Source organism: Peromyscus californicus, unplaced genomic scaffold (assembly GCF_007827085.1).
Source record: "Peromyscus californicus insignis strain IS unplaced genomic scaffold, ASM782708v3 Scaffold_1__1_contigs__length_55948999, whole genome shotgun sequence".
NCBI classification, from domain to species: Eukaryota; Metazoa; Chordata; class Mammalia; order Rodentia; family Cricetidae; genus Peromyscus; species Peromyscus californicus.
In genome coordinates, this window is record NW_026294492.1 from 34,420,862 (window position 1) to 34,436,615 (window position 15,754).

General features: G+C 41.8%; 1 protein-coding gene across 3 annotated transcripts in view; it reads left to right on the top strand.

Moving 5' to 3' along the window:
- Positions 1–15,754, top strand: part of Plekhh2 (pleckstrin homology, MyTH4 and FERM domain containing H2) — a 108,764-nt gene that overhangs the window by 40,746 nt on the left and 52,264 nt on the right. For all 3 annotated transcript variants that reach the window (XR_008220219.1, XM_052746443.1, XM_052746444.1), the window contains exons 4-10: positions 2,391–2,540; positions 4,703–4,786; positions 5,296–5,377; positions 7,704–7,889; positions 9,942–10,900; positions 13,825–13,900; positions 15,479–15,573. Coding sequence is in view for 2 of the 3 variants with exons in the window: in XM_052746443.1 (XP_052602403.1) it covers positions 2,391–2,540; positions 4,703–4,786; positions 5,296–5,377; positions 7,704–7,889; positions 9,942–10,900; positions 13,825–13,900; positions 15,479–15,573 (1,632 nt within the window). In the remaining variant the exon portion in view is untranslated. The remainder of the gene's footprint in view (positions 1–2,390; positions 2,541–4,702; positions 4,787–5,295; positions 5,378–7,703; positions 7,890–9,941; positions 10,901–13,824; positions 13,901–15,478; positions 15,574–15,754) is intronic.

The following is a 15,754-nucleotide window of genomic DNA, read 5'->3' on the forward strand; positions in this document are numbered from 1 at the left end:
CCATCTTCCCGGACCTCTGCTCTTACGCTCATTACACACACACACACACACACACACACACACACACACACACACACACACACCACTTCTGAGCCTTGGCAGGAGGAAAGGGTCTATATCTAGATATCCCACTTAGGACTGCACACTCTGCGGTTACTTTTTCTCTGCGCTCCGACTACTTATGAGTCGCTATTAACCTTAGTCCACTGTATAAAGAGGCATCTTTGTTGAGGGCCATCTCATGTTTTAAAAGAGTCTTTTATTGAACCCAGAGCTCATGGATTTGCCTAGCCAGGTGGACAGTGAGCACCAGGAATCTACCTCTCTCCTCCTTCCAAGCACTGGGAGCTGCTATGCCCAGCTTTTCTGTGGGTGCTGGGGATCCGAACTCAAGTCTTCAAGTTGCGCAGCAGGTACCTAACTGCCTGGACCTCTCTAAGCCCATGTGTCTGTTTTGAGGTTTACCTTCTATTTCTTTCTTCTCAGAGAGGAACTGACATCTTGGGGTTGACTTCTATTTTCTCCCTACGTCTATAGCTACAGACTATCCTGTTTATCGCTGGAAAAATGTTTGGAGATTATTTACTGTATTTTTCTCCTGCTGGGCTATTTTTCATGGGAAATCTCTTAGGTAAACCTTTGTCTTTCGTATGAATTTTTATGGCTCATCCAAAAAAAAAATCACTGCTTTATGTTAAAGAATCTAGACCTAAGGCCACTTAAATTACTATTGAAGAGCAGAATACGTTTTCCTCCTGTTTTGGAATTCTGCTTTTGTTTTCAAAGTTTCCAACTGTGTGTGTGTATGTGTTAATTAGAACAGTTTTGGCCTCTGAATACAAGTTACATTTACGCAGCGAACACACATGAAACCTGGTATTCATGGTTTAAAAAATAAAACCAAACACACCTTCACAGCTTCCTTTAGTCACACCCTTTAGTCAAACACATCTAAATTTTAACTGACTTTAAGGATTCATTCTGTTTTTTTCTGATGTTATTAAAATAATGGAAAGATTTGCTTTTGTTTGAACTGTCACCTTCAATTCTTCAGACGTGTTCATTTTTCTCCTTTATGCCTGTAATCGCCAAGCTTCTGATAAAATTACATCCTTACCTATTAAGAATATTAGAGGGGCTGGAGAGATGGCTCAGAGGTTAAGAGCACTGGCTGTTCTTCCAGAGCTCTTGAGTTCAGTTCCCGGCAACCACATGGTGGCTCACAACCATCTGTAATGAGATCTGGTGCCCTCTTCTGGCCTGCAGGGGTACATGCAGATAGGAGACTGTATACATAGTAAATAAATAAATAAATCTTAAAAAAAAAAAAGAATATTAGAGTGAGATTTCTTTATAGATCATTGTATAGCATTCTCAATAGTTTCTCTCACAAACACCTTCCTTATTTATCCCTTCCGGAGAAGTCCTAGGTGAGGCTTACAGTGTGTTAGGGCACTCACTCACAGTGCAGGGATGGGTTTGTGATCTGCAGAGGGACACTCAGAAGGTGGTCACGGTGAGTCGACCTCACTGAGTTGGGTAGATTCACACAATCTGTGTGAGTGAGCGGACTTGGCACAGAAGTCCTTCAGAGATTCCATATACCTCTGTGAGCTTTGCAGAAGATCCAAGCAAGGTCTGTCTGTTTTAGACGTGAAAAAATGAAGCGTGGCTCACCCGGCAGCCTCACACCCGATACACTCGCCAGCCGTGTATATACGGCACTGTTGAGTTGCGCGTCTCTGTGATTACACTTACTCTCTCGCTGTCCACTGAAGGGTAACTTGGATGCAGGAAGAGACTCGAGGGTCTGTTTTATTCACTGACGTCTTCCTGCTGGAACTGGAGAACATTCATGAAGCTGATAAACTCGTGAGCCCTCCCTGAATGCCTCCTACTGCCTGTGTCTGGACTCACGGTTTTTGTTTGTTTTTAATGATTTTGTTATTTGGACTTTAAATGTCTTTGGTTTTCTTTTCTTTTCTACTGTGTGTGTTTTTTTTCTAACTCAAATTCAGTTTTTTTATCCAGGCCATCTAATTTGCGTTGTATCTCACTACTCACCATCTTTCTCTATATTTCTTTCTTGTCTAAATATGGGGGATGGGGCCAGGAACTTTTGCTTCTCTATGAACACTTTGTGTACATTGCTCTCGTAAACATGTGCCTTACCCCCCCTATGTAACCACAGCAGTCTGGTGATCACTTGTACCACGCCCGAAGGTAACACCACTTGTCAAAATAGTCTTCGGATTTTCAAATCGTCATACACCTTGCTGTTTAATATTTTCAGTTTGTGATACCATTTAGAAACCTAATGTTAAAGTAAAATGTTAAGCTTAAAACTATTAAGTATGGCATACTGTTACTGTTTTACCCTCTGAATTTAGGTACAAGTTATGGAAGAGAAACTAAAGGCAGCTAATATTCAAACCAGTGAGTCAGAGACTCGGCTGTATAAGAAGTGTCAAGACCTGGAGTCTGTAATGCAGGAGAAGGATGACATCATTCAGAACTTGGAGCTGCGGCTTGAAGAGCAGGTTAGGGAAACCGAATCATCGACCGTATTAATATGTGCTCATTAATATGTGGTTAAAGACCTAGCTGAGATCTGTTTATCTGGAGGGGAACTCTTACTCGTTGGATTATGTCACAGGTGTTGGTAACAGGAACAAGTTAAAGGTGCCATTCCCTTCCTGTCTTGAGTGACTCAAGGCAAGATCTAGTACTTTTTATTGTGCATGTCACACACACACACACACACACACGTGTGTGTGTGTGTGTGTGTGTGTGTGTGTGTGTGTGTGTGTGTGTGTATTGCTCTGTGTAGAGGTCAGAGGGCAACTTACAGGAGTTGGTTCTCTCCTTCCACCATGTGAGAGAACTCACGTCATCAGGCGTGGCGGCAAGGACCTTTAGGGCCATCTCTCTGGTCCAAGATCTAGTAGTTTTTTTTAGATATGGCGGTATTACTTAACATTCACACTTTAGAGTTTAAATGGGATCTTTTGCATTTGGGAATATTTAGTTTATAGCAGGCATTTATGTCCATAAAATATTTGCAGCCCAACTGGGTATGATGATGCATGCCTGTAATCCCAGAATGCTGGAGGCTAATGCAGGAAGATCGTTAGTGTGAGGCCAGTCTGGACAACATGACGAGACTATCTAAAGAAAAAAATCTTTACAGATCGTTGTATATATTTATATTTGATACTAATCCTCTAACTGCTCAGAAACGTACAGTTCTCAGCTGCTTCATATGAGTACATAGAGTACTGTAAGTTTTTTGTTTTTTGGGTTTTTTTTTTTGTGTGTTTGTTTTTTTGTTTTTCAATACAAGTTTTCTCTGTGTAGTTTTGGTGTCTCTCCTGGGTCTCGCTCTGTAGACCAGGCTGGCCTCGAACTCACAGAGATCTGCCTGGCTCTGCTTCCTGAGCGCTGGGATCAAAGGTGTGCGCCACTACTGCCCGGCTCAAGTACTATAAGTTTTATGACAAAAAATTCACTAGGGGCTTGGTGTAATGGCTCATCCCTGTCATCCCAGCACTTGAGAGGCTGATGCAGGAGGATTGCCATGAGTTTGAGGCCAGCTTGGGCTAATACTTTATCTCAAAATCAACAAAAATTTGCATTAGGATTAAATGACTACTTAAGTAGCCATTTAATATCATTTAAATGTGACTGCTATGTTTGTCAAATGCATTAGCATTTTCACTTTTCTGTGGGGTCAGTGTTTTGGGCTAGTGGTTTTTTTCAATTTCTAGCAGCCCAACCCCCACCCATTGTGATTTCTATGGTAGTCACATCCTCAGTAGTTTTGTGACCAGAGATAGAAGGCTGTTACATGTGAACGAGAATTTCTTGGTGTTTGTTTTTCTGGATGTTTTAAGCTAGTGTTTGAGGGAGAAAATAGCCCTGCTCCTAAGCGGATGTGTGTGCTTCCCCCGTCTTCGTTGGTCCAGTTCTACTGGTCCAGAAATAGTTCATTTTGTGGATATATTTAGGGGATTCACTCTGTTGTGTAAGTACCCGAGAGAAAGAGAGACAAGCGCCGCTTAGCAGGCTTGCAGTACGAGGTAGACACTTTCCTGTTGCTTCAGCAAAACACCTCACAAAAGAAACTTGAGGAAGGAACAGTTTATCTCCCAGTTGGAGGGTACAGTCCATCACATTCTCCCTTCATTCAATCCAAGTCCCCAGTCCATGGAATTGCATGGACTGGTGCCATCCTCATTTAAGCTGGGCTTTTCCCACTGATTACCCCAATCTAGGAAATCCCTCAGACAGGTGAGCCCAGAGGTCTGTTTCCGTGTAGCTCTTCTTAAATCCCGTGAAGTGGACCGTCAGGTGTATCATCACAGCTGCAGGTGCCTTTTGACTTCTTGTTCCATCTGCTGAACAGTTTTCCTTCCCTTCCCCCGCTCCCCATCTCTTTCTCTCTGCGCTAACAAGATCTCCCGGTTCAGACTGGCCCTAGACCACATGATCCTCCTGCCTCGGCCTCCGAGAGCTAGGATTACAGGCATGGACCACCCTGCCTGGCAATTTGGGGCTTTTAAAAGTCTATTTCGTGACTGGGAGGCAAATGTATTAACCTGGAAACAGGTTCTAAGTGGATTTGCCTCCATGTTTTACGATGTGATGTCTCCAATCGGTGGAGTTTATGTTTGAACTAAACAAGTTGTTTATGTTATTTCAGAAACAAATGAGACTACAAGAAGCTAAAATAATAGAAGAAAAAGCTGCCAAGATCAAAGAATGGGTAACAGTTAAGCTAAATGAGGTATTTGTTGCTATATTTTTCCTTTATTATTTACTTCTTTTGATTAAAATCTTCAGAATATACAACCCTGAGTGAGACATACAATTCCGATCAATTGGTTGTGGTCCTATATTTTGGTAAACTTGTGATAGACTGCTTTCATTTTAATATCCATTATATTTTTAAAATTAAAAATTGTAAACAGCCACATTATAATGGGGTAATTTTAAATAATTATGAGTATTGCATGTATATGTCTTAATAGGTTTGGTATATCTGAGAAGCACAGACTAAATGCTGAAATAGTTGTTTTAAAATTCATTTATATTGGTAAATGCATAGGGTTGGAAACCTTTAGCTCTGGACAAATAAATATTAATGACATAATTGTTAAGGTTGATAATCAGTGCTGATAAGTTCACCAGTTTGCAAACAGAGTGATTATATATTGTCATTTTCTAAATTTTATAATTTTAGTGTATTTAAAAAATATTATCCCTAGATTAAGGAATATCATTATGCTCTTTTAGCTGGAAGTGGAGAATCAGAATCTTCGTTTCATCAACCAAAACCAAACTGAAGAGATAAGAGCAATACAGTCACAATTGCAAGGTACATAGATTTTCATTAAGAGAGTTTAGCTGGATTTGTTTGGTGTATAGGAGTTTACTATTATTCTGCTCGTGTTTTAAGGATCTAATTATAAACATCATGTGAGGTGCTATTGTCAGTAAATGAAAACGAATTTCTCCCACCAACCAGAAGTCTTGTACCCAAGGGACGTTGGACTGAGGAGTCCAAGGCAAAAAAAGGTGAATAATGATGTATCAATTTAGCAAAGTGGCTATTATATAGGAAAACATGGCTGCTTAGTAATTTTTCCTCTCTCTCTCCTAAAAGACATCCATTTAAGGTCCAAAGAATCCAGTTTGCTGAAACTACTACATGTTAATGTTAGCCTTGCAGTTCAGGGACCACAGGCAACTGATGCCAGTCTCCAGCAGTATTGTGGTCCTTCTGAGCAGTGTAGTGCTACATCGCTCTGTTATCGTGTCGGAACAGAGATGGTAATAGAAAACTGAATGGTAGGGGTATTTGTGTTAGAGGTTTGTACTTCTGCATTCCAAGACTTCAGTTTTGGTCTTAGAAAAGAGTAGATCCTTTTAGTAGGGTTAACAAACCAGAAATGCTGTGTAGTTAGTTGTCCATGTGTTGAGCGCTTCATATATTCTGGTGTTTTTTGAAGGCAGCTGAGGTGTGTTCTGTGGATTCTCAGATGCCTTTTCTGGTCGTTGCAAATGCCACATAACTCAGTTCACTCACACACTTCAACTGGGATGACAGGTATCAGCCACTACACCTGTCAAGACAATTTGTTTAGAGCATGGCAATACTTGCTCTCATTTCCTCCATCTGAAAGATTAAAAATAGGCACTGCCCTAAGTGATCTGAAGGTCTATATTGGAAATTAAGGTTCCTGTTTTTGTGACACTCACCTTCTCTAAAATAGATCAGATGTACCAATTCTATCTCCAAAAGGTTGTTAATTTCCCTGATATCCCTCCCTGGCTTGCAATTCTGGTCTTCATTGACAGTCTCTTGGGTTTTGTATGCTAAGAGGTTCTGACCTTGGAGACTAGGCATAGAATGGAGCATAGATTCCATATATGTGCTAGATTTTATGTATGTACAGAATGTATATATATTATACATATTGTCTATATATGTATATGTCACATGTATATATATATGTCATGCACACAGACGTGTGTGTGTGTGTGTGTGTGTGTGTGTGTGTGTGTGTGTCTCTGTGTGTCTCTGTGTGTGTGCACGTTTGTGTGGTTGTTTGTCAGTATCCACAAAAGACTGATTCTAGGATCCCCATGGATACCAAACTCTAAGGATGTTCTAGGCCCTTAAATAAAACGGTCCAGGATTTTGCATATAATGTCTTACACACATTCTCCTGTAACTTTAAATCATCTTCAGGTTACTGCAATGCCTAATAAAAAGGTAAATGTTGTGTAAATATTTGTTAGATTGTATTTTTTAGAGAATCATAGTAAAATATCTGTCCATATTCAGTAGAGACAGTTTTTCTTTTTCTAAATATTTTTGATTCACAGTTGGTTCAACCCACAGATGCAGAATCTATGGAATTGAAGACCAACTGTACATAATCATTGCTGTATGATTGTGAATCTGTTCTGTGGTAGAAGATCAATACAAAAAATTTTAAAGATACCTCTGAAGAAATATGCTAGAAATACTTTCCTTTATTACCAGTTGCTATTTGGTACAACACACTTCACCTTCTGTTGCTTTACCCGTGCTCTGAAATTAACTTCCTCAGGAACCTTTCTTCCTGGGTCCTCCAAGCCTTTGATCTCACATGCAATAATGTCTTAAAGATGGATTAAACCAATGGTTTTTAACCTGTGGGTCGAAACTCCTTTGGGGTTGCACATCTGATATCCTGCATATCAGATGTTTACATTACAATTCGTAACAGTAGCAAAATGACATTTATGAAGTAGCAATGAAAATAATTTTATGGTTGGGGGTCACCACAGTGTGAGGAACTGTATTAAAGGGTCACAGCATTAGGAAGGTTGAGAACTACTAGATTAAACGCATGATTAGCGATCTGAGGACTGAACTCAGGTCACCAGGATCGGCAGCAAGTGCTTTTACCCACTGACCTCCACCCTGGTGCGCACACACACAAACACACACACACACACACACACACACACACACACACAGATCTAGGGTTCTATGCTCTATGTCAGGGTTTCTCTTTACTATACATTAGTAAAAGATGCAGTTCAGTCTCTTTTCTGGTGTTGAGTGATTTATTCAAGTCCTCCTATGCTTTTGTTCCGTGCCTGATGAACGGCTATAAAAGTTCAATCCATTTTGTTTAACGACCTTGCAGAACTCCAAGGGAAGAAGATCTCCTGTGTCTCCACACCGAAGCTCTCAGAGGGGCAGAGCCTGAGCGGTTTGACATTTGGATGCTTCTTGTCCCGAGGGAAGAGTCCTCCTCATGAAGTCCGAAGCGAGGAAGTGAGCAAGATGGCATCTAAAGAACCCGAGTTCACCGAAGGAAAAAGGGGCGAAGGTACTTACGGACTGTAGCAGTCTACCTCAGCATTCTTTTTAAAAAGCTAAAACAACATTCACTGAGACTGATCAGAATTAAGTTCGATTCTCCCCAACACCTCGATACTTCAAGGGAATATTCAGTAAGAGCTGTACAGCACTAGTTATGTTGTGTCTTGTGTAGACTTTTTTACCAGGGGCCCAGAGGAGCAACTGATACCGCCCCCCACCATCTTAATGCTTTTTCCTGCAGCAGGTGGAAAAGACATTTAAACTATAAATGGTTATAATTCTAACCAAAAGGTACACATTTTAACCCAGTTTCAGATGAGAACTCTGCATTTGTATTCATAGCTTCTTGAAAATATTTTTTAATTACCTAGTATTATATTATTATTATTGTTATTATTATTATTATTATTAAATGAAGACTGACGTACCAGACACATAAAGAAATGAACACGTTTGGGTGGGAGGTACTTTGGTAACTACTTTCTTTGTTACTTCAGAGAAGGAAATATTGTCTAGATAATCTGACCCTGGTCCCGTGTAAAGATTTTCACTCTTCATTCTCACAGCGTCCCTCCAAATTTTGCCTGGTGGTGCGACCTGACCATAACGCCTCAGGGGGCGATCGTTTTTTGTTGACTTTCTCCAAAAGTTCTAGGGAAGCTTGAGTTTGCAACTTAGCTCTGCCGGGTTCTGGTTTCCTTCCAATGCACGTGAGAAATGCCAGCGGGGAACGTTGCCGCTCAGCTCTGTTTTGACATTCTGAAAACTACATGATGCGTTTCCAGCCAGAAGGCTGCCTTGTTACCTATTTCTTGCTGTTACCTACATTTCGTTGACTTTTCCAAAACGCCCTTCTCATATCCTTCCCACTGTTGGGGCAGTCAACTGAACACCATGGCGTTTGCCTCTGCCAAAGCTCTAATTCACTTGAAAAATGTAGCTAACACCTGCCACAAAACTTGAGGGCGTGATTGTGCAGCCCCTCATTCCTAGGTTGTGAAATTCGTATTTACATTTTCAAAGTTCCTTTTCTGTTCAATCTGAGGGTTTTTTTTTTTTCCTGGTTTTGTTTTTTGAGACAGGGTTTCTCTGTGTAGTTTTGGTGCCTGTCCTGGAGCTTGCTCTGTAGACCAGGCTGGCCTCGAACTCACAGAGATCCGCCTGGCTCTGCCTCCCAAGTGCTGGGATTAAAGGTGTGCGCCACCACCGCCTGGCTTAATCTGAGGTTTTAAGTCATTATTTATGAAGCTATGGGTTCATTCCATTTCTCACGGTACTAACAAATGGAATCCATATCTAAAGGCATTTAAAGAGGTTATTCTTATTATTAAAATACATATTGTAGTTGCAGTTAAACAGAGTAGAGGAAAGTTTTTTTTGTGTGTGTGAATTTACACATTTCATGTATTGAATTATGGACACAAAGTTTGTCTTTTTTTTGGTTTTTAGAGACAGGGTTTCTCTGTGTAGCCCTGGCTGTCCTAGAACTCATTCTATAGACCAGGCTGGCCTCGAACTCACAGAGATCCACTCACCTCTGCCTTCTGAGTGCTGGGATTAAAGGCATGTGCCACCACCACCCAGCACAAAGATTGTTTCTTAAACTATGGCTTTATGTTTATGTTTAGACTTACATTATGATGATTTTGAAGATTAATGGGTGAAGGGTCACCATTTTCTTCACTTTTAAAATAGAATTAATGGCATTCACTTTTTGGCAGCTTCTTTGAAGGTCAAACTCACCCCACTTCACACTCTGCTCTTTCTCTCTTTAGATTGTTGTCAACTTCCATTCTCCAACATATTTGTTTGTAAAAATCAATTTACTTTTCATACAATTAAATTGAAATATAAGGATTCCATGTTTTTATAAGTCCCGCATCTTCCAAACTTGTTTTAAAAGGCATAAAACTTAACAAAGAATAGCGTAAGTTGATAAATTCACATGAATTGCTCTACAGTGTAGTTACATCAGGCAGGGTAATGCATACATTCAGGGTAGTTACATAAAGGTTTCATTATTAAAGGCAACCTGCCAATATGATGTATCTTCCTCTAGAGATGGAAATTGCAGAGAAGCCTGCTGATAACCAAATCCAAGAAAAGAGAAACCAGAGAAAGTTGCACGAGACCCCTTGCAACTCAGAACAGAACCGCAAAACGAGAGCAAGCTTGGCAGCAGATGGTGGTACGTCCCAGAATTCCGGGGCTCCGGGGAGTGACTGGAGTTCTGACGAGGAAGACAGAAGCAAGGGCAGACCCAAGTCCAGGTGCAGGTCCACCCTTTCCAGCCACACGTCTGAGGAGGGCGGTCAAGGTGGCAGGATGGGCAGCGAAGCGTATCTCACCGCGTCTGATGACAGCAGCTCTGTATTCGAAGAAGAGACTTTTGGCATTAGCAGGCCGGAGCACAAGAAGCGGTATTCTTGGCAACAGAAGGCACCGTGGAAAACTCAGAATAGCTTTTCCAGGGGGCACTCTCAGTCAGGCGTAAAAGAGCAGGACAGTTCCTCCGATGAACTGAATAAGAAATTTCAGTCCCAGAGCCTGGATTATTCATCCTCATCAAGCGAGACCAACACCCCAAGCCCCATTTTGACCCCATCTTTAACCCCCAAACATCCGAACTCACTCCCTGGAAAAGGGACACAGTTAGTGCCTTCGGCATGCCTGCCACCCCCTAAGCTAAGGATCCCCAATGTTTTCAGTATAAGTATGGCGCTCACCAAGAGGCACCTGAGCCAGCCGCAGTTATGTTCCAACCGGATGTTTGGCACCAACAGGAATGCCATAAGCATGATCCGACCGCTGAGACCTCAGGAAACGGATCTTGATGTAGTTGATGGTGACAGCGTGGACGTTGTGGAGAGCATGGACACAGGTTGCGATGATGGGTTATTTTCCTATGACTCCCTGGATCCTCCTCCGTGTGCAGATGACCAGGAAAGCAACGAGCCCACCAAGAAAGCGTCGTGCAGCAAACCTCCCACGCCTCCTCTGCATCGCTTTCCCTCTTGGGTAATTACATTCCTGTGTGCAGCACAGCACCCAAGGGCCTCTTCTCAGCACTCCCTCTCAGGTGTCACCCCCCCACCCCTATTTCTTGTCACGTAAGGCATTGTTCTGACATTTTACAGTTTTCAGAATGCACTGCCCCCTTCTCCTCCCCAGCCACGTTCCGAAAAGATTGAGAAACAGGATAGCTGGGAATTCAAAACTCTGACTTTAGTTCCAGATAGGGGAATTGGAGGGCAAGTGAGCTTTTCAGTATTAGACTTTGGAACTGGATTTGTTCACACAGGCCCAAGCTGAAGCTAGATCCCTCCGACTTCACTGGGGGAAGCCAGGCCAGGGCCCCTCTAACTCATACAACGTGAAGATGCTTGTGTCCTGGGGGAGCTACTTCTCAAGGGAGACGGGGACAGTGGTGCTGGGCTGTGCAGACCAAGGAAGAGAAAGTGACCGGTCTAGAGAGCGGTAATGTTCACTGAATGGAGGCCCCTCATAGGAGACGGGATGGGGTGCAAGGAATGGCTCCCTCTAACTGTGATGCTTTGGAGTGGATTTTGAAGCAGCTTTTAATTCTCATTGGCTGTCCTCAGGTTTGGCATTTACTTGTTAAGAGAGGTTTTGCTTTACTCTTCATGAACTTATGAACCCCACTTCCTTCAGCTGTAGCAGCCTCCTCTTGATCTAGAGGAGACTGACTTTTCTGTGGAAACATTGACCGTGACCTACAAAACCAACCTGTCAATGAGGTGATGGTTCTTAGGAATGTCTACATTGCTTGATTTTTTTTTTTAAAAAAAGTCTATCTTTAAATTTTAATTTTTTTTTTTTTTTTGGTTTTTCGAGACAGGGTTTCTCTGTGTAGCTTTGCGCCTTTCCTGGGACTCACTTGGTAGCCCAGGCTGGCCTCGAACTCACAGCGATCCGCCTGCCTCTGCCTCCCGAGTGCTGGGATTAAAGGCGTGCGCCACCACCGCCCGGCATTAACATTTATTTATTAATGGGAGGGGTGAGCGTGCCATAGTGTACATGTGGAGGTCGGGGACAACCTGCAGGAGTTGGCTCTCTTGTCCTCCATGCAGGTTCCTAGGGTCACACTTGCCTACAAGCACTTTTAGGCACTGAGCCGTCTCACCAGCCCCAATAGTCTATATTTAAAATGAAGTGAATTGGTCTGTTTCATAGACTTAAGTTTTCCCTTCCCATATTGGCACAGTTTAACCCCTGGCTTCAAAAGAACCATCTGGGTTACCAGGTATTTTGGATTTGGGAGTCATGTTCTTTTACTATGGTTATTTTATTTAGTAACTGCTGTAACTGTAAGCAAATTAAGGCAGCCATGGCTTCCCTAATATAAACTTTGAGATGTGTCTGCTTTTCATTTACTTTCAAGAGAACATTTTTTTTTTTTTCATTCGGCATCCACATGAAACTGTCTCCTGTTTATTGCTAAATTCTGCACGGCACAAAAAAGCAGAAGGAAGCGGCATGGGAATCTCTGGAATTCTAGTTATGCTATCCTCAGGCAGTAGAGAGTTGAAATTTGGCTTCTCTTGTTACGTTGAGATTTTCAAAGACGGATGTTAAGCTTTCAAGTTCATCTTATTTGGCAATTTTTCCATTGACTTCTCTTCCTCTCTTGAAGCTGTTCGGTCCTGGAAAAGTCGTACTGCTTTTCAAATGTTCTAGTGACAACAGGTGAAGGTTCATAGGCATTCTCAGGTTTCCAGGAGATGTTCTAGCTACCTCAGTCAGTCAGACACTGATTTAAAGCAAGCCCATCTTGGTTGAATTGGAGTGTCGTGCAGAATGTAGTAGTCACTGAGGTGGGACAAGCTGTGATCCAGCAATACCTCTGTTGGCCTGCTCTTTATAAATAAGTGACCTGGCGTGGCTCAGGTTGCCCTCTGATCCATGGTGACTCTCTTTCCGCTTCCCTTCCTGCTGTCCCATGTGCCACGTGGACTCCAACTGCCTCGAAGCTCCTGCTTATACTGCCTTAGTGCTTTCTGATTGATCTCCGCAGTTAATTTCTGTGTGTAAATCTTACGTGTTCAAAGAAAGCACACCTTATCTGCTCTGTCTGGCATTCATTATCTAACGTGCCCCACATCATTATGATCTCATGCCAGTTTCTGTGGCCACTGGCCAGCCTGGAAGAAGAGCATGGCATCAGTTGCCTACTTATTGTGTTCTGTTTCAGGCAATGGTGTTCAAGTGCAGACCTTTCATAAAAGGCATGATGGAGTCCTTCTCCTCGTTAGGCAGTGATGCTAATCTTATAGTACCCATTTCAGAGATCTTCCTTGGAGAAGAGGGAATATAATAAGCTACTTTTGGAACAAGATAATAATGCCAGTGTAATTCTCAAATCCATTTCTTATTTGGAAGAAAGTCTACTTTACTGAAATGTACATTAAAGTAAGAAGGCAGTACATTCAATGTTCTGCTGTGATTCTGAATGCAAGATTTTTTCCTTTTCTTTTTTTTCTAACCATGGTAGGATATGAAAGAAGATATCTGTGTGTGATCAATGACTGTAAGCAGTTTTTGGGTTCATGTTACAGCTATTCAGTGTTTCCCCCCTTTTAAAAAAAGTCTTTAGCCACATGTAGAGAGTTAGAATACTAAAGGAGGTGTTTATCTGTGGTCAGTGATCCTAAATAAGCTTTCTTATGATCGTTCTTATATCTTCTAAAGAGGTCAAGATACCAAGTCAATGTTTGGGAACAAAAATACACAATGGAATAACTAATGAATGGGGGGTAATCTCTACAAGTCATTTACAATGTTGGATTTTATTGGCACTGATGAGTTTTGTGGTAACACTACCCTTCTTCAGATGGTAACCTGAAGAACAATTGAAAAGTATTATGTTCCCTGTCATCATTTCTTGGCTGTAAGCACCTGGTTCAATCTCTCTTTTATATTAGGAAAGCAGAATATACGCTGTAGCCAAATCAGGCATTCGAATGTCTGAGGCCTTCAATATGGAGAATACTAATAAAAGTAAGTGCCTTGCATGTTGTGGTGCGAGTGAGCCTTGAGGATGTGTGCATGTCATAGTTCAGAGCAAATGCAGGATGCAGCCACCGAGAGGCAGGTGCCTATGGTTCTGGGTTGATGAGGTCATCAAAACCATCAGAATTACAGAAACAAAATATAGGACGATGGGAAATTGGGGAAAGGGATATGCTCTTGTAGCTAAAATTTTAGATGAAAAAGTTCTAGGGGTCTGTTTTTCAACAAGGTGGATAAAACCCACCCTAGCAAATTATACACTTAAAATAGTTAAGCCGGTAAATTTTACTGTTTGTGACATTTTTTTTTTTTTTTTTTTTTGGTTTTTCGAGACAGGGTTTCTCTGTGTAGCTTTGCGCCTTTCCTGGATCTCGCGCTGTAGACCAGGCTGGCCTCGAACTCACAGAAATCCGCCTGCCTCTGCCTCCCGAGTGCTGGGATTAAAGGCGTGCGCCACCACCGCCCGGCTTGTTTGTGACATTTTTAAAAAGACTGTAATAAAAAGAGTTTTAAAGCTGTATGATTTTGTATTGGTGTTTCACTAGGCAAGACCTTCCTTAATTTCTAATGTTACTGGAATAATGGAATTATGTAAGTGTTCAGGAAATGGTTGCTGATTTGTTTTCAATCTGATTTTCATCTCATTCAGGAGAAAGGCACAAGTACATTCAACCCTGATGTAGCACATGTTCTACTACGTAGAGAGACATGGGCATCTTTTCAAGTTACAAAAATTATAAAAACTATTGGTCTCTATAACTTTTTCCCTCTTTCCTTCAAAAAATTATTATCAAACAATCATTCCCACTAGAAAAATAAATAACGCCAGCCCTTGATGGGTAGAGGCAGGAGAGACTCTAAAGCTAAAGGCTAGCCTCAGCTACATTGTGGGTTCAAGGCTAGCCTGGGTTACATGAGACTTTGTCTCAAAAACATAAAAACAAACAAAATGATTCACACAGAATAAGAAAAGACAAACTTCCAGTGACTCTTTCTGCCTCCCACCTGTCTTCCAACTAGTTCTTCATATTCAGGAAAGTACATATCACCCATCACCACTGGGGTCTCCTGACAGCGTTTAAGAATGATAGTGCTCTAACACCAAGTCAGAGACAGGGCTTCAACTCTCCAAGGGACCGCTTACTGAATCAGTGAGTGGTCACTGGTGCTTAGTTCTGCGCAGCTAAGCATGAGCCGAGAGACTGAAGAAATAAAAGCATGGTTTTCGCTGTCAGAGAACTTACAACGAGTTGACGAGCTGGTACACACGAGGAAATAAAGGTCCATGAGAAACTGAGTATCTGTAGCTGCGTGTGGTGCCTATACTCCTAGCAATCAGGAGGCTGAGGCAGGAGGATCACTTGCTAGCTTGATGCTCGCCTAGGCTCCACAGTAAGGCTCTAAAAAAAAAATCAAAAAGTGCAGATGTAAATCTCTAAATGTCATAACTCATAAAATAATGTTAATAACCGCCTGCTAATCTGATTTCTTTTTCATATATATTCATAATAAATGGACCAGTGCACTAGATGGAGAGTTTTTCTCCAATGTTGTTTTCTGTTTCAGATTCTGCAACCATACTTTCCTGCTCTGCATCAGGCCTTTATACATCCCTGATATACAAGAATATGACGATCCCAGTGTACACAACGCTGAAGGGGGTAATGAATGCATCTCTTGCTGTTAAACATATGGGTCTCCTCAGGATGTGCAGGGAAACTTCCTTCAAGCTCCAGATTCCACCTCTAACATTCTAGCCTCTCCACTATGTAAAGCTTTACAAGATCACATTAAGATATCATAAAAGAAAAAACAAAGGAAGAAGAAATGGAATGGCCTGGA